General features: G+C 44.3%; 1 protein-coding gene across 1 annotated transcript in view; it reads left to right on the top strand.

Moving 5' to 3' along the window:
* LOC112222121 (voltage-dependent L-type calcium channel subunit alpha-1D-like) overlaps positions 1 to 27,209 on the top strand; it is a 106,439-nt gene that overhangs the window by 53,451 nt on the left and 25,779 nt on the right. The window contains exons 10-28 of the mRNA XM_042303956.1: positions 11,073 to 11,160; positions 11,289 to 11,315; positions 11,674 to 11,834; positions 12,132 to 12,357; positions 12,601 to 12,808; positions 13,099 to 13,219; positions 13,539 to 13,653; positions 13,760 to 13,817; positions 15,429 to 15,483; positions 15,578 to 15,722; positions 19,429 to 19,558; positions 19,853 to 19,912; positions 21,307 to 21,413; positions 21,552 to 21,639; positions 21,820 to 21,927; positions 22,065 to 22,117; positions 22,255 to 22,401; positions 22,589 to 22,790; positions 24,193 to 24,351. Coding sequence (XP_042159890.1) covers positions 11,073 to 11,160; positions 11,289 to 11,315; positions 11,674 to 11,834; positions 12,132 to 12,357; positions 12,601 to 12,808; positions 13,099 to 13,219; positions 13,539 to 13,653; positions 13,760 to 13,817; positions 15,429 to 15,483; positions 15,578 to 15,722; positions 19,429 to 19,558; positions 19,853 to 19,912; positions 21,307 to 21,413; positions 21,552 to 21,639; positions 21,820 to 21,927; positions 22,065 to 22,117; positions 22,255 to 22,401; positions 22,589 to 22,790; positions 24,193 to 24,351 — 2,258 coding nt within the window. The remainder of the gene's footprint in view (positions 1 to 11,072; positions 11,161 to 11,288; positions 11,316 to 11,673; positions 11,835 to 12,131; positions 12,358 to 12,600; positions 12,809 to 13,098; positions 13,220 to 13,538; positions 13,654 to 13,759; positions 13,818 to 15,428; positions 15,484 to 15,577; positions 15,723 to 19,428; positions 19,559 to 19,852; positions 19,913 to 21,306; positions 21,414 to 21,551; positions 21,640 to 21,819; positions 21,928 to 22,064; positions 22,118 to 22,254; positions 22,402 to 22,588; positions 22,791 to 24,192; positions 24,352 to 27,209) is intronic.

Raw genomic sequence — 27,209 nt, 5'->3', positions numbered from 1 at the left:
CTACCTCACCACCCCCTTCACATCTCATTCCCCTCTGTTCTCCTACCTCACCACCCCTTCACATCTCATTCCCCTACCTCACCACCCCCTTCACATCTCATTCCCCTCTAATTCCCTACCTCACCACCCCTTCACATCTCATTCCCCTCTGTTCCCCTACCTCACCACCCCTTCACATCTCATTCTCCTACCTCACCACCCCCTTCACATCTCATTCCCCTCTGTTCTCCTACCTCACCACCCCTTCACATCTCATTCCCCTCTGTTCTCCTACCTCACCACCCCTTCACATCTCATTCTCCTACCTCACCACCCCCTTCACATCTCATTCCCCTCTGTTCTCCTACCTCACCACCCCCTTCACATCTCATTCCCCTCTGTTCTACTACCTCACCACCTCCTTCACATCTCATTCCCCTCTGTTCTCCTACCTCACCACCTCCTTCACATCTCATTCCCCTCTGTTCTCCTACCTCACCACCCCTTCACATCTCATTCCCCTCTGTTCTCCTACCTCACCACCCCCTTCACATCTCATTCCCTCTGTTCTCCTCTGACATCTCATTCCCCTACCTCACCACCTCCTTCACATCTCATTCCCTCTCTGTTCTCCTACCTCACCACCTCCTTCACATCTCATTCCCCTCTGTTCTCCTACCTCAAAACCCCTTCACATCTCATTCCCTCTGTTCTCCTACCTCACCACCCCTTCACATCTCATTCCCTCTGTTCTCCTACCTCACCACCTCCTTCACATCTCATTCCCCTCTGTTCTCCTACCTCACCACCCCTTCACATCTCATTCCCTCTGTTCTCCTACCTCACCACCTCCTTCACATCTCATTCCCCTCTGTTCTCCTACCTCACCACCCCTTCACATCTCATTCCCCTCTGTTCTCCTACCTCACCACCCCTTCACATCTCATTCCCCTACATCCTTCACATCTCATTCCCTCTGTTCTCCTACCTCACCACCCCTTCACATCTCATTCCCTCTGTTCTCCTACCTCACCACCCCTTCACTCATTCCCCTACCTCACCACCTCACATCTCATTCCCCTCTGTTCTCCTACCTCACCACCCCCTTCACATCTCATTCCCCTCTGTTCTCCTACCTCACCACCTCCTTCACATCTCATTCCCCTCTGTTCTCCTACCTCACCACCCCCTTCACATCTCATTCCCTCTGTTCTCCTACCTCACCACCTCCTTCACATCTCATTCCCCTCTGTTCTCCTACCTCACCACCCCCTTCACATCTCATTCCCCTCTGTTCTCCTACCTCACCACCCCCTTCACATCTCATTCCCCTACCTCACCACCTCCTTCACATCTCATTCCCCTCTGTTCTCCTACCTCACCACCTCCTTCACATCTCATTCCCCTCTGTTCTCCTACCTCACCACCTCCTTCACATCTCATTCCCCTCTGTTCTCCTACCTCACCACCCCCTTCACATCTCATTCCCCTCTGTTCTCCTACCTCACCACCCCCTTCACATCTCATTCCCTCTGTTCTCCTACCTCACCACCCCCTTCATATCTCATTCCCTCTGTTCTCCTACCTCACCACCCCTTCACATCTCATTCCCTCTGTTCTCCTACCTCACCACCCCCTTCACATCTCATTCTCCTACCTCACCACCCCCTTCACATCTCATTCTCCTACCTCACCACCCCCTTCACATCTCATTCTACTACCTCACCCCCTTCACATCTCATTCTCCTACCTCACCACCCCTTCACATCTCATTCCCTCTGTTCTCCTACCTCACCACCTCCTTCACATCTCATTCCCCTCTGTTCTCCTACCTCACCACCCCTTCACATCTCATTCCCCTCTGTTCTCCTACCTCACCACCTCCTTCACATCTCATTCCCCTCTGTTCTCCTACCTCACCACCCCCTTCACATCTCATTCCCCTCTGTTCTCCTACCTCACCACCCCCTTCACATCTCATTCCCCTCTGTTCTCCTACCTCACCACCCCTTCACATCTCATTCCCCTACCTCACCACCTCCTTCACATCTCATTCCCCCTGTTCTACTACCTCACCACCTCCTTCACATCTCATTCCCTTCTGTTCTCCTATCTTACCACCCCTTCACATCTCATTCCCCTCTGTTCCCCTACATCACCACCCCCTTCACATCTCATTCCCTCTGTTCTCCTACCTCAAAACCCCCTTCACATCTCATTCCCCTCTGTTCTCCTACCTCACCACCTCCTTCACATCTCATTCCCCTCTGTTCTCCTACCTCACCACCTCCTTCACATCTCATTCCCCTCTGTTCTCCTACCTCACCACCCCTTCACATCTCATTCCCCTCTGTTCTCCTACCTCACCACCTCCTTCACATCTCATTCCCCTCTGTTCTCCTACCTCACCACCCCTTCACATCTCATTCCCCTCTGTTCTCCTACCTCACCACCCCCTTCACATCTCATTCCCCTACCTCACCACCTCCTTCACATCTCATTCCCCTCTGTTCTCCTACCTCACCACCCCTTCACATCTCATTCCCCTCTGTTCTCCTACCTCACCACCTCCTTCACATCTCATTCCCCTCTGTTCTCCTACCTCACCACCCCCTTCACATCTCATTCCCCTCTGTTCTCCTACCTCACCACCTCCTTCACATCTCATTCCCCTCTGTTCTCCTACCTCACCACCCCTTCACATCTCATTCCCCTCTGTTCTCCTACCTCACCACCCCTTCACATCTCATTCCCCTCTGTTCTCCTACCTCACCACCCCCTTCACATCTCATTCCCCTACCTCACCACCTCCTTCACATCTCATTCCCCCTGTTCTACTACCTCACCACCTCATTCACATCTCATTCCCTCTGTTCTCCTACCTCACCACCCCTTCACATCTCATTCCCTCTGTTCTCCTACCTCACCACCTCCTTCACATCTCATTCCCCTCTGTTCTATTACCTCACCACCTCCTTCACATCTCATTCCCCTCTGTTCTCCTACCTCACCACCCCCTTCACATCTCATTCTCCTCTGTTCTCTCTTCTCCTACCTCACCACCCCTTCACATCTCATTCTACTACCTCACCCCCTTCACATCTCATTCTCCTACCTCACCACCCCTTCACATCTCATTCCCCTCTGTTCTCCTACCTCACCACCTCCTTCACATCTCATTCCCTCTGTTCTCCTACCTCACCACCCCCTTCACATCTCATTCCCCTCTGTTCCCCTACCTCACCACCCCCTTCACATCTCATTCCCCTCTGTTCTCCTCACCACCCCCTTCACATCTCATTCTCCTACCTCACCACCCCCTTCACATCTCATTCTCCACCTCACCACCCCCTTCACATCTCATTCTACTACCTCACCACCCCCTTCACATCTAATTCTCCTACCTCACCACCCCTTCACATCTCATTCCCCTCTGTTCTCCTACCTCACCCCCCCTTCACATCTCATTCCCCTCTGTTCTCCTACCTCACCACCCCCTTCACATCTCATTCCCTTCTGTTCTCCTACCTTACCACCCCCTTCACATCTCATTCCCCTCTGTTCCCCTACCTCACCACCCCTTCACATCTCATTCCCCTCTGTTCTCCTACCTCACCACCTCCTTCACATCTCATTCCCCTCTGTTCTATTACCTCACCACCTCCTTCACATCTCATTCCCCTCTGTTCTCCTACCTCACCACCCCCTTCACATCTCATTCCCCTCTGTTCCCCTACCTCACCACCCCTTCACATCTCATTCCCCTCTGTACCCCTACCTCACCACCCCCTTCACATCTCATTCTCCTACCTCACCACCCCCTTCACATCTCATTCTCCACCTCACCACCCCCTTCACATCTCATTCTACTACCTCACCACCCCCTTCACATCTAATTCTCCTACCTCACCACCCCTTCACATCTCATTCCCCTCTGTTCTCCTACCTCACCCCCTTCACATCTCATTCCCCTCTGTTCTCCTACCTCACCACCCCTTCACATCTCATTCCCCTCTGTTCTCCTACCTCACCACCCCTTCACATCTCATTCCCCTCTGTTCGCCTACCTCACCACCTCCTTCACATCTCATTCCCCTCTGTTTTCCTACCTCACCACCCCCTTCACATCTCATTCCCCTCTGTTCTCCTACCTCACCACCCCCTTCACATCTCATTCCCCTCTGTTCTCCTACCTCACCACCCCTTCACATCTCATTCCCCTCTGTTCGCCTACCTCACCACCTCCTTCACATCTCATTCCTATCTGTTTTCCTACCTCACCACCCCCTTCACATCTCATTCCCTCTGTTCTCCTACCTCACCACCCCCTTCACATCTCATTCCCCTCTGTTCTACTTAGGTTTAGATGTTATTAGGATCCCTGTTAGCCGACGCCAATGGCGACAGCTAGTCTTACTGGGGTCCGACACATAAAGGAGAAGACATACCAAATAAAATACATTACAACTGACATACATTTAAAAGATGAACATGTATTGTGTGTGTTTGTCTATCACTTCCACATACATGTCAGTACATACACACAACACGTAGGTCACATGGGGGAGAGGCGTGAGGTGTTGCTTTGTTTTTTGAAACCAGGTTTTCTGTTCACTTGCACAATATAAGATGGAAGGGAGTTCCATTCAATCATGGCTCTGTATAATACTGTATGTTTCCTTTAATTTGTTCTGGACCTGGTGACTGTGAAAAGACCCCTGGTGGCATATCTGGTAGGATAAGTGTGTGTGTCAGTGCTGTGTGTAAGTTCACTACAACAATTTGTAATTTCCAACACATTCGTGTTTCTTCTAAAAACAACAAGTGATGCAGGACTTGCTTTATGGAGTGTGGTGTCAAAAAAGCAGAGCATCTCTTTCTCACCGGACAGACCTCTCCCCATCTTTACAACCATTGAATCTATATGTTTTGATCCTGACAGTTTACAATATATGGTCAAACCAAGTAATTCAGTCTCTTCAACTTGCTCAACAGCCACACCATTCATAACCAGATACAGCTGAGGTCTAGAACTTAGGAAATGATTTGTACCAAATACAATGCTCTTAGTTTTAGAGACGTTCAGGACCAGTTCTTTACTGGCCACCAGGGCTGACCCCATTTAGTCGACTGGTCGATTGTTTGGTTGATAGGCTGTTGGTCGACCCAGATTTCTTTAGTCGAGCAGTCAAAATGTTCTTATTTTTTCATGGTGCACAAGACACCTGTCTAATTCTCAGTGGTCTAATCCATTGCGGAGGCCACGAGGATGGTACTTCACACTAAGATGTGATACTGAAACTGTATATGACTATATTATGTCAAAATAATGGTGCAAATTTAATATTTTGAATATTATTTTAGAACAAATGCAATTTCTCCTGCGTTGGATACAGTCGCTGTCCAGAGTTCTGAAACTTCATGTTCAGTGCGCCGTAGAATTGTCGCCTTTCCCTATGCATAATAGCAATGTTAAGCAGCATATTGGGATTGGCGAACAATGTGGCGGAGGCAGCAGCAGCAGAGACGAAGAAACAGCCCTGGCCTTAGCCTAGAGGAAACCCCATCTTAATTAGGTCTATAATCAACAGTCTAACTGTTAAATGTACCTGGCTTTATAAATCATCCATATCTACAGAAATAAGACAGATCCTGCTACTGTTTGAGTGTTTGTTTAATAGCCTACTGATTCTGTGAGCGCCAAGCCTCATGCAACGGAAAAATGTTGGATAAAGCAATTTCACAGATTCAGCTGCTTTTAATATTTGCTATGTTGTAATAAAGCCTTAAAAAATTGTTACAACAGACTGGTATTACTTTGAATGTATTTAGTGTTGTTTACACTGTTCCAAACAGGCAGAAACATGATGTAATCTAACAGCACCTGTTTGTCACAGATAATATGCACGCAGCTCTCGCTCCTATACATTCATTCTTTGAAATGCAATCAAGCATTTTAGTTGTTTTATTTTATTTTTAATTTACCCCCTTTTCTCCCCAATTTCGTGGTATCCAATTATTAGTAGTTACTATCTTGTCTCATCGCTACAACTCCCGTACGGGCTCGGGAGAGACGAAGGTCGAAAGCCATGCGTCCTCCAAAACACAACCCAACCAAGCTTCTTAACACAGCACGCATCCAACCCGGAAGCCAGCCGCACCAATGTGTCGGAGGAAACACCGTGCACCTGGCGACCTAGTTAGCGTGCACTGCGCCCGGCCCGCCACAGCAGTCGCTGGTGTGCGATGAGACAAGGATATCCCTACTGGCCAACCCCTCCCTAACCCGGACGACGCTAGGCCAATTGTGCGTCGCCCCACGGAACCTCCCGGTCGCGGCCGGCTGCGACAGAGCCTATTAAATAAATATCTCTAAATCCAGAATTTGGCAGAGGTTGAAAAGCCATATCACATAAAAGAATTCAACAACAGGTTATGGTCCATAACATCAAAGGCTGCACTGAAATCTAACAGTCCAGCTCCAACAACCTTCTTATCTGTTCAACCAATCATCATGTGTGTCAGTGTAGTGCATGTTGAGTGCTCTTCTCTATAAGCATACTGAAAGTCATGCTGAAAGTCTACTCTACCCTGTTACCAGCACCTGGCCAGCAGTGTGGTTCAGAGACAGAGACAGAGGTCTAGGTTTTAAACAGGTTTGAAATAAATCTGTTTTTGGAATGCAATAATGGGTGTTTGTTCCCTGTTGGTTCTACCACCTGTTCCTGTGATGTTATGTCACTGGATCATATTGCTATTGATCCCAGGACTTCCTGAGAAATTGTTATCATTCTGGGTAAACCAAATGAAAGTGAATGTCATGTCTGCTGCTTCAGCCGTAACACACACACACACATGACCTCACACACACACACAGACACACACACACAGGAATGATGATGATATGACTTCAATGGAAGAAAGAGATAGTAATCCAAATCCTCTTTATGTAAGCGTGTGCAGCATGATGCATGACGACACAGCGCTTCCTGTTGGGATGAGACATTTGCTATTGTAGGTACTCTGTTTATACAGAAGTATGTGGACAACCCTTCAAATTTGTGGATCTGGCTATTTCATCCACACGTGTTGCTGACAGGTGTATAACATTGAGCACACAGCCATTCAATCTCCATCGACAAACATTGGCAGTAGAATGACCTTACTGAAGAGCTCAGTGACTTTCAACATGGCACCTTCATAGGATGCCAACTTTCCAACAAGTCAGTTCGTCAAATTTCTGCCCTGCTAGAGCTGCCCAGGTCAACTGTAAGTGCTATTATTGTGAAGTGGAAATTATCAAGGAGCAACTACAGCTCGGCTGCAAAGTGGTAGGCCACACAAGCTCACAGAACGGGACCGCCGAGTGCTGAAGCTCGTAGAGTGTATAAATCATCTGTCCTCGGTTGCAACACTCAATACCGAGTTCCAAACTGCCTCTGGAAGCAACGTCAGCACAATAACTGTTTGTCGGGAGCTTCATGAAATGGGTTTCCATGGCCGAGCAGCCACACACAAGCCTAAGATCACCATGCGCAATAACAATGCTAAAGTGGTGTAAAGCTCGCCTCCATTGGACTCTGGAGCAGTGGAAACACGTTCTCTGGAGTGATGAATCACGCTTCACCATCTGGCAGTCCGATGGACAAATCTGGGTTTGGCGGATACCAGGACAACACTACCTGCCCCAATGCATAGTGCCAACTTTAAAGTTTGGTGGATGAGGAATAATGGTCCTGGGCTGTTTTTCATGTTTCGGGCTAAGCCCCTTAGTTCCAGTGAAGGGAAATCTTAACGCTACCGCTATCTTACAATGACATTCTAGATGATTCTGTGCCCCTCTACTTTATGGGAACAGTTTGGGAAAGGCCCTTTCCTGTTTCAGCATGTCAATGCCCCCGTGCACAAAGCGAGATCCAATCAGAAATGGTTTGTCGAGATTGGTGTGGAAGAACTTGACTGGCCTGCACAGAGCCCTGACCTAAACTCCATTGAACACCTTTGGGAGGAATTGGAATGCCGACTGAAAGCCAGTCCTAATTGCCCAACCTCACTAACGCTCTTGTGGCTGAACGGAAGCAAGTCCCCGCAGCAATGTTCCAGCATCTAGTGGAAAGCCTTCGCAGAAGAGTTGAGGCTGTTACAGCATTAAAGGTGGGACCAACTCCATATTAATGCCCATCATAGTGTATGTTGACTGACTGACTGACTGACAGACTGTGTGTGCATGCATGGATGCATGTTTTAGTGTGCAGAGACAGAGAGAGATCTTGGCTGTAGTATCCATCTCATCTGGGCAATTTTTAGTAGACATAATAGGCACATCAGTGATGCTATTGTTCTATTTTTGTCTCCCCCGTCATTAACTGTAAAGCCTGGGAGATCTAGAGAGTTAGACTAATGCATGCCGGTAGGTTTGAGTGCCTCATCTACGGTATCAGCAGTACTCTCACTATTGGGCTCTACAATACAAAATATGTATTCATGTGCTGTTTCTCATTGAGTTTGTATGGGACATTAGTTGAGCTGGTTGCTACTGTAAACAAACACAGTAAATACTATGGCAGTGTCTTATCATGATCAGGATAACCCAAACAAAGTCCATCCTCAATAATGGAAGGTTTCATTTCAGATAGTGTATTTATACATGTTCAGTAGCAGTGTTGCAAATGCTTTGGCTTACAGCCAGTGAAAGTAATGTGAATGGGGGTTCTTGGTAAACATGACTCAGTGGTAGAATCCCTTGAGGCCTTGAGGTGTCTGTGTGAGTCTGTTTAAAAAGAGATGATTGTGCCTCCCGAGTGGCGCAGTGGTCTAAGACACTGCATCGCAGAGCTAGCCGTGCCAGTAGAGATTCTGGTTTTCAGTACAGGCTCTGTTGCAGCCGGCCGCGACCGGGAGTCCCATGGGGCGGCGCACAATTGGCCCAGCGTCGTCCGGGTTAGGGGAGGGTTTGCAGGGATGTACTTATCCCATCACTCACTAGCGACTCCTATGGTGGGCCAGGCGCAGTGCATGCTGACACGGTAGCCAGGTGTACAGTGTGTTTCCTCTGACACATTGGTGCGGCTGGCTTCTGTGTTAAGTGGGCATTGTGTTAAGAAGCAGTGCGGCTTGGTTGTGTTGTCTTTCGGAGGACGCACGGCTCTCTACCTTCGCCTCTCCTGAGTCCGTACGAGAGTTGCAGCGATGAGACAACCCCCCCCTCTCCCACTGCTCTGCCTGGCACTGCTGCAGCCCTAGCTCCAGCCATCTACCCACTGGTTTTAGGTCACCACAGAAAGCTTTATTAGTGCATATCTGTGTAGTGTATAATCTGTCACTGTTGTTAGACTATTAGACCCCTCTATGTCAGTTGTCTATGTGTGGTGTCTAGGTACCATACTTTACCAACCCTCTTTCCTTAATGTACATGTTTTAATCTGCGTAGAGTTCAACTCTGTGTGGCCCACTAGCTGCTACTAATAGATGTCCTTCTTCTTCTTCTCTCCTCTGCTCTACAACTGCTTCTTCTTCTTTCCTTCTTTCATGCCTTCCAGTTATTGGCTTCTCTTCTCTTTTGTCTCTTATGTTTTGTTTAGTGCTTCTCTAGCCTCTTCCTAACTGCTTATATAGTAGTAGATATCTGTTCTCGCTTGTTCTCTACTGACTCACTGCTCCCTCTGCTGTCTAAATGCATGTACTGCATGCCTTTAAAACACCAAGGCGTGACACTGGCTGACCTAACGGAGAAGAAGAAAGGGAAGTTTGGCTGGTTCAGCCAGTCCACAGAGACACAGGGTAAATTGGGTTGTGTGTGTGTGTGTGTGTGTTTTGCCCTCCCTCCTTTGCTTGCTTGTGCTTTGCTACTAGTTTGATGTGTTCTTGTCCAATTGTTGTGTTCAATCCTCTCTACAACTACTCTTCATTTCACTCAATCAGCCTCTTCATTAGATCTGTGTCCTCATGTCCTGACTCTTTGGTAAAGTAGGACAAGATTTGTGAATCAAACATCAGTATTTTGAGACACAACCAGCAGGTTTAAGGCTTCTAGAGGTTACGAGAGGTCATGTGCATGTTGTACTGTAACCTAGAATTCTCCGGAACTGGACCATAAGTGAATAAGGGAAATATTGTCTGCAAATGTCAACACATTGATATGTTGACTATGGAAAGGGTGTGCATATTTGTAAACAATCAAAATAGATAGATTGCCTTGTAGACATGCATTGTGGGGTCATTTTGAGTCATTCATTGCCATTTATTTTATTTAGTTCATTTTTATAAGCCTTGTTCCTTGAGATATTTTGTGGAGTATTTTTGACCTTGTACTTACTTATTCATAAGGTTTGTACAGCATCTGCACAGATCCACTACTAGCATAACGTTTCTAACCCTATCAGAAACCACATTATTGTTATCCCCTTCACATAGTAAACAGCACGGATGATCTCTGCAGCTGCTGCAATCAGCCCTCTGTATTCTGACTGCCAATGATGGTCCCCAAAGAGCCCTATACTGAATGATGAGGATATGAAATCATGCCATCTTTACTAGATTTAAACTACCCTAAAACACTCAACCATAAGTAGGATAGGGTTGGCTACTTTTTAAATGTAATCTGTTACAGTTACCTGTCCAAAATTGTAATCAGTAATGTAATTTTTGGATTACCCAAACTCAGTAACGTAATCTGATAATTTTTGGTTACTTTTGGATTACTTTCCCCTTAAAAGGCATTAGAGAGAGACAAAAAGGATCCATCAAACGCATTTGACGTGTCATCCTGGTGTTCTCTGACTTGTGGTCAAACTTTTTTCAATGCTGAATTGAACAAAACAGAAAGGTGTCTTAATGTATTTTTTTCACAAACATCCTTTCTGAATTTAAATGCAATCCAAGAAGTAATCATCTACTTTTTCAAAAGTATCCGTAATCTGATTACAATATTTTTGCTGGCAACGTAACGGATTACAGTTATAGCCTTTTTAAAATCAGATTACATGTAATCAGTTACTCCCCAAACCTGATCATAAGGGTTCTTTAGGTTGGAAAGTCGGAGCCATAGTTCGACTGGATCTCACCTTACTTCCTGTGTTTGTGTGATGTCACAGCAAGCAAGCCCGCCAGCGAGACAGAGTCTGTGAACACTGACAACCCCAATGGAGAGGACGATAAGGCTAACTGCTGTGGACCACTCTGGTGAGTCTGTCTGTCTCTGTGTGTCTGTCAAGGTGCAAGGTTTCTTTCTACCTGAATAGACTTAAAAAGCTTCTGTAATACGTCATTCATGCAAATGGAATTAACAATATGATTCTTCCTTTCTTCAGTCAGAAAATTATAAAATCAAAGTACAGGTCAGTCCTCTGTCAGTACTATGTGTCATTAGTTGTTTTGCATGGCCCTGATGCACATTGTGGAAATTCATCGTCACTCGCTTGTGTTTTTCCCACACACACACTCTGTCCATCCTGATCAGTCACTGCACTCCTGCTGATGTCCTCTTCATCATCATCCACATCTTCATCATCCTCACCACGTCTGCATTTTGTTCAGTCTGTGACCCTGACATTGTTTGAGATCTTCTGTCTAACATGCATGATTTCATTCCAGTTCACAATTAACCCGTTCATTAAATCCTGTGATGATCAACCAGTATGTAACACAACTTCCTGATTCGAGTCAGATTGTGACATCATTTCCTCTCTCTTGAAGTCGGCGATGGCGTCGCTGGAACCGGTTCTGCCGCAGGAAGTGTCGTGTTGCCGTGAAGTCAGTGTCTTTCTATTGGCTGGTGATCATCCTGGTGTTTCTCAACACGCTCACCATCTCGTCAGAGCACTACAACCAGCCTGACTGGCTCACTGAAGTACAGGGTGGGTAGAGGGTCAAAATGTTATTTCCCAATCTCATAGTTTTAGCATAATGTGTACTTTACAGTGTCCTTCTCAGAAACCCACAGGATACTTACTATGTTATCCTTGAATCTTATAATCTACAATGCCATTGTACTACAGTAGTGCCCTTGATAATCAGACAATACCTATGACTTACCCAGCTACTGTATCTGCTGCATACAGTAACCCTTCCTACCAGATCCCCATAGCAGTGATCTTTATAACTGGAAAATGTTGTACTGTAATGTCTACATGCTGATGTCCGCTGCTCTCCAGATGTGGCCAACAAGGTTCTGCTGGCTCTGTTTACGTGTGAGATGCTGGTGAAGATGTATAGTCTGGGCCTGCAGGCCTACTTCGTGTCTCTGTTCAACCGCTTCGACTGCTTCGTGGTGTGTGGCGGCATCGTGGAGACCATCCTGGTGGAGCTGGCCATCATGTCTCCCCTGGGCATCTCTGTGTTCCGCTGTGTCCGCCTGCTACGCATCTTCAAGGTCACACGGTGAGACTGGGAGACTTCAGGAGGGGCTGGACATAGACTGACGTGGTGGAGGTGTAATTTTGGCAAAATGTTTACCTCTGTGATACATTCACGTCACATCTCTTTCTTTGCTCACTGGTTTTGATGTATCATCTACTGTTGGAAGAATGTTTATCAGTCTCTCGGTATGTGTGCTTGCATGCTTGCGTATGGATTGTTTGTGCATTCATCTTGACCTTCTCTTTCTCTCTCTCTGCCCTGTAGCCACTGGGCATCTCTCAGTAACCTGGTGGCGTCGCTGCTCAACTCCATGAAGTCCATCGCCTCCCTCCTGCTCCTGCTCTTCCTCTTCATCATCATCTTCTCTCTGTTGGGCATGCAGCTCTTCGGCGGCAAGTTCAACTTCGACGAGACGATAACCAAGAGGAGCACCTTCGACAACTTCCCCCAGGCACTACTCACAGTGTTTCAGGTAGGACGACTCTACCTGTTCCTGGCTTCTCTCACAATGATTATTGACATCATGAAAATGTGATGACGTTATAATGGCGTTGTAATAATGTTGTGATATGACGTTGTGATAACATTGTGATATGACGTTGTGGTAACATTGTGATATGACGTTGTGGTAACATTGTGATATGACGTTGTGATAACATTGTGATGACTTGTAATAATGTAATAGTAATATTGTAATAATGTCGTGATGGCGTTGTACTAAAGTTGGGATGACGTTGTGTTACACTGTGTTGTGTGACTCAGATCCTGACAGGCGAGGATTGGAATGCTGTGATGTATGATGGCATCATGGCGTACGGTGGACCCTTCTCCTCAGGCATGGTCGTCTGCATCTACTTCATCATCCTCTTTGTCTGTGGAAACTGTATCCTGTTTTTAAAACATGTAGAACACATGGCTTCAGCTGCCCCTAGTCATATAGCATTTAGATCAGTATTATCCACTGGTTCAAGGGAGACGCAATAGTTGCCGGCTTTTGTTCCACCCCAGCACTAACCCATTTGACTCAGCTAGTCATGAGTAGCTTTTCTTTGTTTGTTGAATCAAATATGTTAGTTCGGAGCTGGAACAATAGCCAGCACACATTGCTAGCCCACAGGATCAGGAGTGAAGAACAGTGCATTACACTCAAACGTTAGGTCAATGTTGTATCTCCGTTGCCCTTAAGTCCAGTTTGCAATCAGACATCCTGCTGAACGTCTTCTTGGCCATCGCCGTTGACAACCTGGCAGATGCAGAGAGCCTGAACACAGCCCAAAAGGAGGAAGAGGAGGAGAAGGAGAGGAAGAAGAGTGCCAGGTAATGTCAGCACTGTCTTACTGAAAGAGAGGATGGTCTGTGTTTTTCTGTTGTTCCTCCTGACCCGTCGGGATGTTGTCTTGTGTTTGGGCTCTTCTTTTTCCAGAGATGATACTGATAAGATGGAGGAGCTGAAACCTGAGGACCAGGAGGGGGATCTCAAGGTAATCAGAGTAGCTTTTAGATTGGGGTTTTAGAAAGTCAGAGAAGAGCAATCCATAACCACACAGAGGCTAAAGGAGTTTTTATTTACTAACTCTATTTTATCAATGTACCAATCGGGCTTCAGGGAGAAGCATAGCACAATTACAGCAGCCATGAAGGTTTTAAATGATATCACTGAAGCCATTGACAAAAAACAGCATTGTGTCTCACTTTTTATTGCTCTCTCTAAGGCTTTTGATACAGTTGATCATGCTATACCGAGGCAGAGATTGTCGAGTGTAGGTCTTTCAGAGCATGCAGTTGCATGGTTTGCTAACTATCTGTCTGATAGAACTCAGTGTTCTCAATTTGATGGGCTTATGTCTGTTAAATTGTCTGTCTTTAATGGCGTGCCCCAAGGCTCTGTACTTGGTCCTCTCTTATTCACTATTTATATAAATAAAGACAAAAATGTCCAAAATGCACAACTTCATTTTTATGCTGATGATACTGTTATTTACTGTTGTGCCTCGTCTCTTACAAAAGCTTTCCAGAACTTGCAAACTGCTTTTTATACTGTTCAACATACTGTACCTTGTGTCAATTGAAGCTTATCCTCAATACTGACAAAACTAAACTAATAGTGTTTTCTAAAGCAAGAAATAGACCTCTGAACCTTTCACCTATTACTACCTGTCAGGGCAAGGAGATTGAGGCTGTAACCTCATATAAATATCTTGGAATTTTAATTGATGACGGCCTCTCTTTTAAATTACATATTCAACAACTTACAATAAAATTGAAGCTGAAATTGGGATTTTATTTTAGGAATAAGGCCTGTTTTTCTTTTGAAGCCACAAGGTGGCTAGTATCAGCTACATTTATGCCCTTACTATAGACTGGAGATATTTTATATATGAATGCTTCCGCTCAGTGTTTGAGATCAATTGACGCCCTTTACCATGGCACTTTGAGATTTATTTTAAACTACAAAACCCTTACGCACCACTGCACTTTGTGTACCAGGGTTGGCTGGCCTTCTCTAGGCTCAGTCACTGGTATACTTTTATTTACAAAGCCTTTTTGGGTTTACTACCTTTTTATTTGGCCATTTTTATTGTTCAGAAATGTGGTGGGTACTCTCTTCGTTCGCAGGACTTTATCCTGCTAACTGTTCCAAATGTCCGAACTGAATTTGGTAAAAGGGCTTTTATGTACTCTGCGCCATCGTCTTGGAATGCCTTTTACAAAATACTTTTAAACTGGAAGAACTTGTCCCGATTGGTATTTTTAAATCACTGATGAATGATCTTGAGACTGATTCCCTGACCTGTCAATGTTTTTAATTTGCTGTTTTTGATTTTGTTATACTCTTGTGAATTCTATGGTTTTTACTAGATTACTTGTAGTTTTTCATGTTGTTTGTCTGTAATTTTTGTAATGACTTGGTGCTGCCTATCTTGGCCAGGACGCTCTTGAAAAAGAGATTTTAAATCTCAATGAGCCCTTCCTGGTTAAATAAAGGTTAAATAAAACAATAAAATAAAATGATACAGTGAGTTAAAACCATATGGCATTCATAACAGTACAGATACACTGCTGATATGTTATTTGTGTCTTGATGAATGTAGGTTCCACTGGAGGAGGAAGAGGAGAAGGAGCCGTATCCCACTCCAGACACTCCAGGTAACCTAATCTGTTCTGAGATCAGTGTCCTAGCTTTGTTGCCATAGCTTCCATGGCCTGGAACTGCCTTATCTTTGATCCTGGTTTTCCCCAGTTGGTGATGATGACAATGATGATGATAATCTGCCAGAGGTTCCGGTTGGGCCACGCCCTCAAAGGCTGTCAGACCTCAGCATCAAGGAGAAGACTCCGCCCATCCCTGAGGGCAGTGCTTTCTTCATCTTCAGCCACACTAACCCGTAAGTATAGTGGCTTGCGAAAGTATTCACCCTTTCTTGGCATTTTTCCTATTTTGTTGCCTTACAACCTGGAATTAAAATGGATTTTTGGGGTGTTTGTATCATTTGATTTACACAACATGCCTACCACTTTGAAGATGCAAAGTATTTTTTATGGTGAAACAAACAGGAAATGCAACAAAAAAACTGAAAACTTGAGCGTGCATAGCTATTCACCCCCCCAAAGTCAGTACTTTGTAGAGCCACCTTTTGCAGTAATTAAAGGTGCAAATCTCTTGAGGTATGTCTCTATGACCTTGGCACATCTGTCCACTGGGATTTTTGCCTATTCTTCAAGGCAAAACTGCTACAGATTCTCAATTGGATTGAGGTCTTGCCTTTGACTAGGCCTTTCCAATACATTTAAATGTTTCCCCTTAAACCACTTGAGTGTTGCTTTGGCAGTATGCTTAGAGTATGCTCATTGAACATCCATCCCAGTCTCAAATCTCTGGAAGACTGAAACAGGTTTCCCTCAAGAATTTCCCTGTATTTAGCGGCATCCATCTTTCCTTCAATTCTGACTAGTCTCCCGGTCCCTGCCGATGAAAACATCCCCACAGCATGATGCTGCCACCACCATACTTCACTGTGGGGATAGGGTTCTCGGGGTGATGAGAGTTGTTGGGTTGGTGCCTGAAGGTACAACGTTCATCTGTACAAACAATACTACGCAAGTATAAACACCATGGGCCCACGCAGCCGTCATACCGCTCAGGAAGGAGACGTGTTCTGTCTCCTAGAGATGAACGTACTTTGGTGCGAAAAGTGCAAAACAATCGAAGAACAACAGCAAAGGACTTTGTGAAGATGCTGGAGGAAACAGGTACAAAAGTATCTATATCCACAGTAAAACAAGTTATATATCGACATTACCTGAAAGGCCGCTCAGCAGGGAAGAAGCCGCTGCTCCAAAATCGCCATAAAAAAGCCAGACTACGGTTTGCAACTGCACATGGGGACATAGATCATACTTTTTGGAGAAATGTCCTCTGGTCTGATGAAACAAAAATAGAACTGTTTGGCCATAATGACCATCGTTATGCTTGGAGGAAAAAAGGGGAGGCTTGCAAGCCAAAGTTCACCATCCCAACCGTGAAGCACAGGGTGGCAGCATCATGTTGTGGGGGTGCTTTGCTGCGGGAGGGACTGGTGCGCTTCACAAAATAGATTGCATTATAAGAAGGAATATTATGTGGATATATTGAAGCAACATCTCAAGACATCAGTCAGGAAGTTAAAGCTTGGTCGCAAATGGGTCTTCCAAATGGACAATGACCCCAAGCATACCTCCAAAGTTTTGGCAAAATGGCTTAAGGACAACAAAGTCAAGGTATTGGAGTGGCCATCACAAAGCCCTGACCTCAATCCTATAGAAAATTTGTGGGCAGATCTGAAAAAGCGTGTGCAAGCAAGGGGGCCTACAAACCTGACTCAGTTAAACCAGCTCTGTCAGTAGGAATGGGCCAAAATTCACCCAACTTATTGTCGGAAGCTTGTGGAAGGCTACCCAAAACGTTTGACCCAAGTTAAACAATTTAAAGGCAATGTTACCAAATACTAATTGAGTGTGTGTAAACTTCTGACCCACTGGGAATGTGATGAAAAAAATAAAAGCTGAAATAAATCATTCTCTCTACTATTATTCTGACATTTCACATTCATAACTTCTTGCGTCGAGCCATCCCGGATCCGGGATCGTGAATACAGCCTCAAGCTCATTACCATAACGCAACGTTAACTATTCATGAAAATCGCAAATTAAATGAAATTAATATGCTAGCTCTCAAGCTTAGCCTTTTGTTAACAACACTGTCATCTCAGATTTTCAAAATATGCTTCTCAACCATAGCAAAACAAGCATTTGTGTAACAGCTAGCGCAGCTAGCATAGCATTTAGCGTTAGCATCAGCAGGCAACATTTTCACAAAAAACAGAAAATCATTCAAATAAAATCATTTACCTTTGAAGAACTTCAGATGTTTTCAATGAGGAGACTCTCAGTTAGATAGCAAATGCTCAGTTTTTCCTGAAAGATTATTTGTTTAGGAGAAATCGCTCCGTTTGGTGCGTCACGTTTAGCTACGAAAAAAACCTGTATCCAGGAGTGTAATTATCCCCGCAGCTCATTAGCATAACACAACGTTAACTATTCATGAAAATCGCAAATGAAATGAAATTAATATGCTAGCTCTCAAGCTTAGCCTTTTGTTAACAACACTGTCATCTTAGATTTTCAAAATATGCTTCTCAACCATAGCAAAACAAGCATTTGTGTAACAGCTAGCGCAGCTAGCGTAGCATTTAGCGTTAGCATCAGCAGGCAACATTTTCACAAAAACCAGAAAATCATTCAAATAAAATCATTACCTTTGAAGAACTTCAGATGTTTTCAATGAGGAGACTCTCAGTTAGATAGCAAATGCTCAGTTTTTCCTGAAAGATTATTTGTTTAGGAGAAATTGCTCCGTTTGGTGCGTCACATTTTGCTACCAAAAAACCCGAAAATTCAGTCTTCAAAACGCCAAACTTTTTCCAAATTAACTCCATAATATCAACTGAAACATGGTAAAGTTGTTTAGAATCAATCCTCAAGGTGTTTTTCACATATCTCTTCATGATATATCGTTCGTTGAAAGCCTCCTCTCACCTCTCAATCATTGGATGACTGCGTGCAGCTTGTAGATTACGCACCAATTTAGACAAAGGACACCGGGCGGACCCTTGGTAAATGTAGTCTCTTATGGCCAATCTTCCAATGATATGCCTACAAATACGTCACAATGCTGCAGACACCTTGGAGAAACGATAGAAAGGGCAGGCTCATTCCCGGCGCATTCACAGCCATATAAGGAGACAATGGAAAACAGAGCTTCAAAAATTCTGCCTATTTCCTGGTTGAAGTTTCATCTTGGTTTCGCCTGTAGCATGAGTTCTGTGGCACTCACAGATAATATCTTTGCAGTTTTGGAAACCTTAGAGTGTTTTCTTTCCAAAGCCGCCAATTATATGCATAGTCGTGCATCTTTTCGTGACAAAAATATTGCGCTTAAAACGGGCACGTTTTTTAATCCATAAATTAAAAGAGCACCCCCTATATCCAAGAAGTTAAAATAAACTGGTGATCCTAACTGACCTAAGACTTGGAATTTTTACTCTGATTAAATGTCAGGAAAATTGAAAAACTGAGTTTAAATGTATTTGGTTAAGGTGTATGTAGACTTCCGACTTCAACTGTATACTGACATCATGTGACAGATCATGTGACTCTTAGAATGCACACAGGTTGACTTTATTTAAGTAATTCTGTGACTTCTGAAGGTAATTGGTTGCACCAGATCTTATTTAGGGGCTTCACAGCAAAGGGAAGCATACATATAAACCCCACATTTTTCAATTCTACGTTTCTTTACATTTTTTGAAACAAGTCATTTTTTTCATTTCACTTCACCAATTTGGACTATTTTCTGTATGTCCATTACATGAAATCCACATAAAAATAACTTTAAATTACAGGTTGTAATGCAACAAAATAGGAGAAACGCCAAGGGAGGGGGATGAATACTTTTGCAAGTCACTGTAGGTCTCAGTACTAAACATATGTTATAATGCACGCACACCCACGCACTCAAAAACAATGTGTGATTTCATGGCTTTTTTTCCTCAGGGTCCGGGTGGCCTGCCACAAGCTGATCAACCACCACATCTTCACCAACCTCATCCTGGTCTTCATCATGCTGAGCTCTGTGTCTCTGGCTGCTGAGGACCCCATACGGAACTTCTCTGCACGCAACATCGTATGTTTACTGCAGCAGACGTTTCTCTTACAGAAAAATAACATTTGATAGCATTAAGATAATCTTTACTTCCATGAAAGTAATTTGACTGTAATTTTACAGTAATGACACTGTCACGATAATGTCTAATAGTGGTATGAAACATCTGTGTTAAAAAGAACTAAAAACCTCAAACCTATACTTCATTGCAGTAGTAATCAATTTAGGACTGTTGATGCTTTCTGAAGTTGTTGATATCATGTCAATGTGTTGATGCCTTGAACTCCTGTTAAACTTTCACATTGCTTTTTGCAGATACTTGGTTATTTTGACTATGCTTTCACGGCAATCTTTACTGTTGAGATCCTATTGAAGGTAAATGCTCTCCCCCTGTGTGTGTGTTCTGTGCTCTAGTGCTTGTGTAGTAACGCTCAGACCTTCTCGTTGCTTTCCAGATCCTAGGCTATGCAGATTATGTCTTCACTAGTATATTTACCTTTGAGATCCTGTTGAAGGTAACCAGGTTTCTATGACAACCATAGTCTTGCTACACTCCCCCGTCTACTGTATGTCGCCTGTTTTTAAATGGCGCCTGTCTTTTTCTGCTTGTCTGTCAGCAACCATCACGGCACCTCTTTTAACCACAAACCAGTTTGGAGCCAAAAGAGGGGGAAATATGTATTTTTGTATGTTTTTGAGTGTAGCATGGATCACTCCAGTAGCATGAATCACTGCCTTGTTATTGTGTCCAGTTTTAACTGCACCCTGTAAAGATGAGGGTTCATTGTAGGTCACCTCTTTGTGAACCTTACCCTGGTCTGTTTGTACTTTAGCCAACAACTCCTTTGTCATTGTCAGTTTGGCTTATGCTAAAGCAACCAGGTTAGGAGATCCTTGACATGCTTCCCAGACCCAATTCTCCTCTGCTGTTCAGCTCCCACCTGTGTGATCGCTTAATGTGAAGGCTCACATCTGCATCAATTTCTATCGGTCAGACGCTTGTTTTGGTATGATTGTTTTGAGTACTTCCACAGAGTATGCATGAAACCATGACACACATGAATGACTCTGACGCAATTAGACTCTTTTGAATGCAACCTCCCCCCTCTCTGGTTTGGGAGGCTTTCATACACTTCTGTACCGCTCTACTGATGCAAGTCCCATGTTTTGTGTTTTAAGCCTGGGCTTAAATATGCAAATGACAGAACCAATAGATTACCTGTAGATTCAAGGAACATGTGTTGAGCTTTGTTCTAATCTATAAAGGAAATGAATAGCATATCTCTGAAATAATGTTTTATTTTTTGTTGTGTTTGTTGGTTGCTGTTGGTTGCTGTTAAAACCAGTTCATGTCTTATTGAGCAGAATGTGTAGGAGTCTGAGTAAGATTAGAAGGAACTAGATCTGTATCAGTGTGTGTAGGTGTGTTTGTCTGCACACTCTGAGAAAGAGCGTGTGTCAACAGATGTAGAATCTTAGCTTGATCATCCTGTTGCAGGAGAACTTTCCTGAAATGCAGGACATTTAAAACGTGTCGTGTATTGGAGGTTTAAAATTAATCAAACCCCACAAAAATGTCCGTTAATTAGAATCCACATAATAATTCACATTTCCTGTTATTATTTTCCTGCTGTAGCAAACTGGCTCAAATGAAGATCCTACATGTCTAGCTCATCTACAGTTCTAGCTGAACCTGTTGTGTGTCTGGTATGAGATGGTCCTAGTGTATAGGTCAGTATACCTGATGCCGGTCTCCCTGTGCTCTCTAGATGACAGCTTTTGGGGCTTTCCTCCATAAAGGAGCCTTCTGCAGGAACTACTTCAACCTGCTGGACCTACTGGTGGTTGGAGTCTCTCTGGTGTCCTTTGGCATTCAGTACGTAAAAATGAATCAATTGGTCGATTGGTGAATCAATTGGTCGATCAATCGATTGATCGATCCATCAAGCAAGAAATAAATCAATCATTCAATGAGTCAGCGATGTGGCCATAACTGTCTGTGTTTGGTGTTCAGGTCATCTGCCATCTCTGTGGTGAAGATCTTGCGTGTGTTGAGGGTGTTGCGGCCCCTGAGGGCCATCAACAGAGCCAAGGGCCTCAAGGTGAGACGGGGGCCAGTGGGCCACAGTGTAACAACTGTTTAACAACACACCCTCAAGATAACTGACTACTGAAGTCGCCTGTTTGTAAATCATCAGGCTAAGGGTACAGGGTCCAATAAGGTCATTCATCCCTGACCTTTTCTCTCTTGTCTCCTCTGTTTTTGACCCTTGACCCTGCAGCATGTGGTCCAGTGTGTATTTGTGGCCATCAGGACCATTGGCAACATCATGATCGTCACCACGCTGCTACAGTTCATGTTCGCCTGCATAGGAGTGCAGCTATTCAAGGTGCCTACCGCCACTACAGTGTTAACACTCATAAAGTATGGTCTGTAGTCTATGCATGATGCAGTAGTTATATGTGTGGTTATGTGTGTGTAATATGTGTGACAGATGGGCAGCTGTTAAACGTTCTGTTCTCTCAGGGCAAGTTCTATCGCTGCACAGACGAGGCCAAGTCCAGCCCAGAGGAATGCAAGTGAGTTTGATTGCTATTTGTTCAATCATAAGGACTGGAGTTCTGAGACCCAGATATGTGTTTGTGTCTGTTTGGAAATACCGATGATTATGTAGATACATGGATTTAGATGTATAACTCCTCTCTCTCTCTTGTAGAGGCACATACATCCTGTATAAGGATGGAGATACAGCGTTGCCTGCAGTTAGGGAGAGGATCTGGTACAACAGTGACTTCAACTTTGACAACGTCCTCATGGCCATGATGGCTCTGTTCACCGTCTCTACATTTGAAGGCTGGCCTGCGTAAGAGCCTCTCACAGATGCACGCATGCGCACACACACACTCATGCACGTGCACACACACACACACACACACACACACAGCAAATGCACATGTGAATATGCACACTTCCACGTATGCACATCCAGACAGACATACATTTTGACGAACCATCTCACTGATTAGTGTGCGTTTGTTTCTGTGTCTCAGTCTGCTGTACAAGGCCATCGACTCCAACCGAGAGAATATGGGTCCCATCTACAACTACCGCGTGGAGATCTCCATCTTCTTCATCATCTACATCATCATCATCGCCTTCTTCATGATGAACATCTTTGTCGGTTTCGTCATCGTCACCTTCCAGGAGCAGGGAGAGAAAGAGTACAAGAACTGTGAGCTGGACAAGAACCAGGTAACAACCTAGTTAGTGTTAGTGTGTGTGTGTGTGTGTGTGTGTGTGTGTGTGAATGCTTGTATGTGTGTTGTGTGTATGTGAACATAAATATGTACAGTACTGTGCAAAGGTTTTAGGCAGGTGTGAAAAAAAGCTTTAAGTAAGAATGCTTTCAAATATAGACATGTTAATTAATAGATTATATTTATAAATTAAATAAATGCAAAGTGAGTGAACTGAAGAAAACTCTACATCAAATCAATATTTGTCTTCAAAACGGCATCAATTCTTCCAGGGACACTTGTACAAAGTCAGGGATTTTGCAGACATATAGTCAGGTGTATGATTAAACAATTATACCAAACAGGTGCTCATGATCATCAATTCAATATCTAGGTTGAAACACAATCATTAACTCTGCCGTGGGAACAAGGCCGAGCGACTCAACTATGCACGGAAACACAGGAACTGGGGTGCAGAAAAATGGCAGCAGGTGCTCTGGACTGAAATATTTGTCTGTAGCAGAAGGCAGTTTGTTCGCCGAAGGGCTGGAGAGCGGAACACAAATGAGTGTCTGCAGGCAACAGTGGAGCATTGTGGAGGTTTCTTGCATGTTTGGGGCTACATTTCTGCAAATGGAGTTGGTGATTTGGACGGAATTAATGGTATCCTCAATGCTGAGAAGTACAGACAGATACTTATCCATCATGCAATACCATCAGGGAGGCATCTGATTGGCCCCAAATGTATTCTGCAGCATGACAACAACCCCAAACATACAGCAAAAGTCATTAAGAACTATCATTTTTAAGGATATCCCTACCGGCCAAACCCTCCCTAACCCGGACGACGCTAGGCCATTGTGCGTCACCCCATGGACCTCCCGGTCGCGACAGAGCCTGGGCGCGAACCTAGAGTCTCTGGTGGCACAGCTACACAGGCCCCCATTAAGAACTATATTCAGTGTAAAGAAGAACAAGGAGTCCTGGAAATGATGGTTCGGCCCCCACAGAGCCCTGATCTCAACATCATCGAGTCTGTCTGGGATTACATGAAGAGAGAGAAGCACATGAGGCTGCCTAAATCCACAGAAGAACTGTGGTTAGTTCTCCAAGATGTTTGGACCAACCTACCTGCCAAGTTCCTTCAAAAACTGTGTGCAAGTGTACCTAGAAGAATTGATGCTGTGTTGAAGGCAAAGGGTGGCCACACCAAATATTGATTTGATGTAGATTTTTCTTCATTTCACTCACTTTGCATTTAGTTAATTGATAAATAAACTATTTAACATGTCTCTTTTTGAAAGCATTCTTACTTTACAGCATTTTTTTCACACCTGCATGAAACTTTTGCACAGCACTGTATGTGTGTGTATTTCTGTGTATTACTGTGTGTTTTATCTCCCCTCTCCTCTCTCTAGCGTCAGTGTGTGGAGTATGCTCTGAAGGCTCGTCCACTGAGAAGGTACATCCCTAAGAACCCCTACCAGTATAAGTTCTGGTATGTGGTCAACTCCACAGGCTTTGAGTACGTCATGTTCGTCCTCATCATCCTCAACACACTGTGTCTGGCCATCCAGGTGAGTCCCTTTCCTGCCATACATGTATAGTCCGATCTCGGTCTCTCTCTATGTCTCTATATCCTGGTCTATCGCTGTCTCTATGTCTCTATCTCTGTCTCTCTCTATGTCTCTATCTCTGTCTCTCTCTATGTCTCTATATCCTGGTCTATCGCTGTCTCTATGTCTCTATCTCTGTCTCTCTCTATGTCTCTATATCCTGGTCTATCGCTGTCTCTATGTCTCTATCTCTGTGTCTCTCTATGTCTCTGTCTCTATGTCTCTATATCCTGGTCTCTCTCTGTCTCTATGTCTCTGTCTCTATGTCTCTATCTCTGTCTCTGTCTCTCTCTATGTCTCTATATCCTGGTCTATCGCTGTCTCTATGTCTCTATCTCTGTCTCTCTCTATGTCTCTATATCCTGGTCTATCTCTGTCTCTCTCTATGTCTCTATATCCTGGTCTATCGCTGTCTCTATGTCTCTATCTCTGTCTCTCTCTATGTCTCTATATCCTGGTCTATCTCTGTCTCTCTCTATGTCTCTATATCCTGGTCTATCGCTGTCTCTATGTCTCTATCTCTGTCTCTCTCTATGTCTCTATATCCTGGTCTATCTCTGTCTCTCTCTATGTCTCTATATCCTGGTCTATCTCTGTCTCTATGTCTCTATCTCTGTCTCTATCTCTGTCTCTCTCTGTGTCTCTATATCCTGGTCTATCTCTGTCTCTATGTCTCTATCTCTGTCTCTCTCTATGTCTCTATATCCTGGTCTATCTCTGTCTCTCTCTATGTCTCTATATCCTGGTCTATCTCTGTCTCTCTCTATGTCTCTATATCCTGGTCTATCTCTGTCTCTCTCTGTGTCTCTATATCCTGGTCTATCTCTGTCTCTCTCTGTGTCTCTATATCCTGGTCTATCTCTGTCTCTCTCTATGTCTCTATCTCTGTCTCTCTCTATGTCTCTCTCCATGTCTCTATATCCTGGTCTATCTCTGTCTCTCTCTGTGTCTCTATATCCTGGTCTATCTCTGTCTCTATGTCTCTATCTCTATGTCTCTATCTCTGTCTGTCTCTGTGTCTCTATATCCTGGTCTATCGCTGTCTCTCTCTATGTCTCTATATCCTGGTCTATCGCTGTCTCTCTCTATGTCTCTATATCCTGGTCTATCTCTGTCTCTATGTCTCTGTCTCTATATCTCTATCTCTGTCTCTCTCTGTGTCTCTATATCCTGGTCTATCGCTGTCTCTCTCTATGTCTCTATATCCTGGTCTATCTCTGTCTCTCTCTATGTCTCTATATCCTGGTCTATCTCTGTCTCTATGTCTCTATCTCTGTCTCTCTCTATGTCTCTATATCCTGGTCTATCTCTGTCTCTCTCTGTGTCTCTATATCCTGGTCTATCTCTGTCTCTCTCTATGTCTCTATATCCTGGTCTATCTCTGTCTCTCTCTATGTCTCTATATCCTGGTCTATCGCTGTCTCTATGTCTCTATCTCTGTCTCTCTCTATGTCTCTATCTCTGTCTCTCTCTATGTCTCTCTCTATGTCTCTATATCCTGGTCTATCTCTGTCTCTCTCTATGTCTCTATATCCGGGTCTATCTCTGTCTCTCTCTATGTCTCTGTCTCTATGTCTCTATCTCTGTCTCTCTCTGTGTCTCTATATCCTGGTCTATCTCTGTCTCTATGTCTCTATCTCTGTCTCTCTCTATGTCTCTATATCCTGGTCTATCTCTGTCTCTCTCTATGTCTCTATATCCTGGTCTATCTCTGTCTCTCTCTATGTCTCTATATCCTGGTCTATCTCTGTCTCTCTATGTCTCTATATCCTGGTCTATCTCTGTCTCTCTGTGTCTCTATATCCTGGTCTATCTCTGTCTCTCTCTATGTCTCTATATCCTGGTCTATCTCTGTCTCTATGTCTCTATCTCTGTCTCTCTCTATGTCTCTATATCTGGGTCTATCTCTGTCTCTCTCTGTGTCTCTATATCTGGGTCTATCTCTGTCTCTATGTCTCTATATCTGGGTCTATCTCTGTGTCTCTATATCTGGGTCTATCTCTGTCTCTATGTCTCTATATCTGGGTCTATCTCTGTCTCTATATCCTGGTCTATCTCTGTGTCTCTATATCTGGGTCTATCTCTGTCTCTATGTCTCTATATCTGGGTCTATCTCTGTCTCTCTCTGTGTCTCTATATCCGGATCTATCTCTGTCTCTATGTCTATATATCTGGGTCTATCTCTGTGTCTCTATATCTGGGTCTATCTCTGTCTCTATGTCTCTATATCTGGGTCTATCTCTGTGTCTCTATATCTGGGTCTATCTCTGTCTCTATGTCTCTATATCTGGGTCTATCTCTGTCTCTATATCCTGGTCTATCTCTGTCTCTCTCTGTGTCTCTGTATCCAGGTCTATCTCTGTCTCTTTCTATGTCTCTGTATCCAGGTCTATCTCTGTCTCTGTATCCAGGTCTATCTCTGTCTCTCTCTATGTCTCTGTATCCAGGTCTATCTCTGTCTCTATATCCTGGTCTATCTCTGTCTCTCTCTATGTCTCTGTCTCTGTCTCTATATCCGGGTCTATCTCTGTCTCTCTCTATGTCTCTGTATCCTGGTCTATCTCTGTCTCTCTCTGTGTCTCTATATCCTGGTCTATCTCTGTCTGTCTCTGTGTCTCTATATCCGGGTCTGTCTATCTCTGTCTCTATGTCTCTATATCCTGGTCTATCTCTGTCTCTCTCTATGTCTCTATATCCTGGTCTATCTCTGTCTCTCTCTATGTCTCTATATCCTGGTCTATCTCTGTCTCTCTCTATGTCTCTATATCCTGGTCTATCTCTGTCTCTCTCTCTGTGTCTCTATATCCTGGTCTATCTCT

The sequence above is a fragment of the Oncorhynchus tshawytscha genome, linkage group LG22 (genome assembly GCF_018296145.1).
Source record: "Oncorhynchus tshawytscha isolate Ot180627B linkage group LG22, Otsh_v2.0, whole genome shotgun sequence".
NCBI classification, from domain to species: Eukaryota; Metazoa; Chordata; class Actinopteri; order Salmoniformes; family Salmonidae; genus Oncorhynchus; species Oncorhynchus tshawytscha.
Note: the sequence above shows the minus strand (reverse complement) of the source record. Positions and strands in the feature narration are given on the sequence as shown.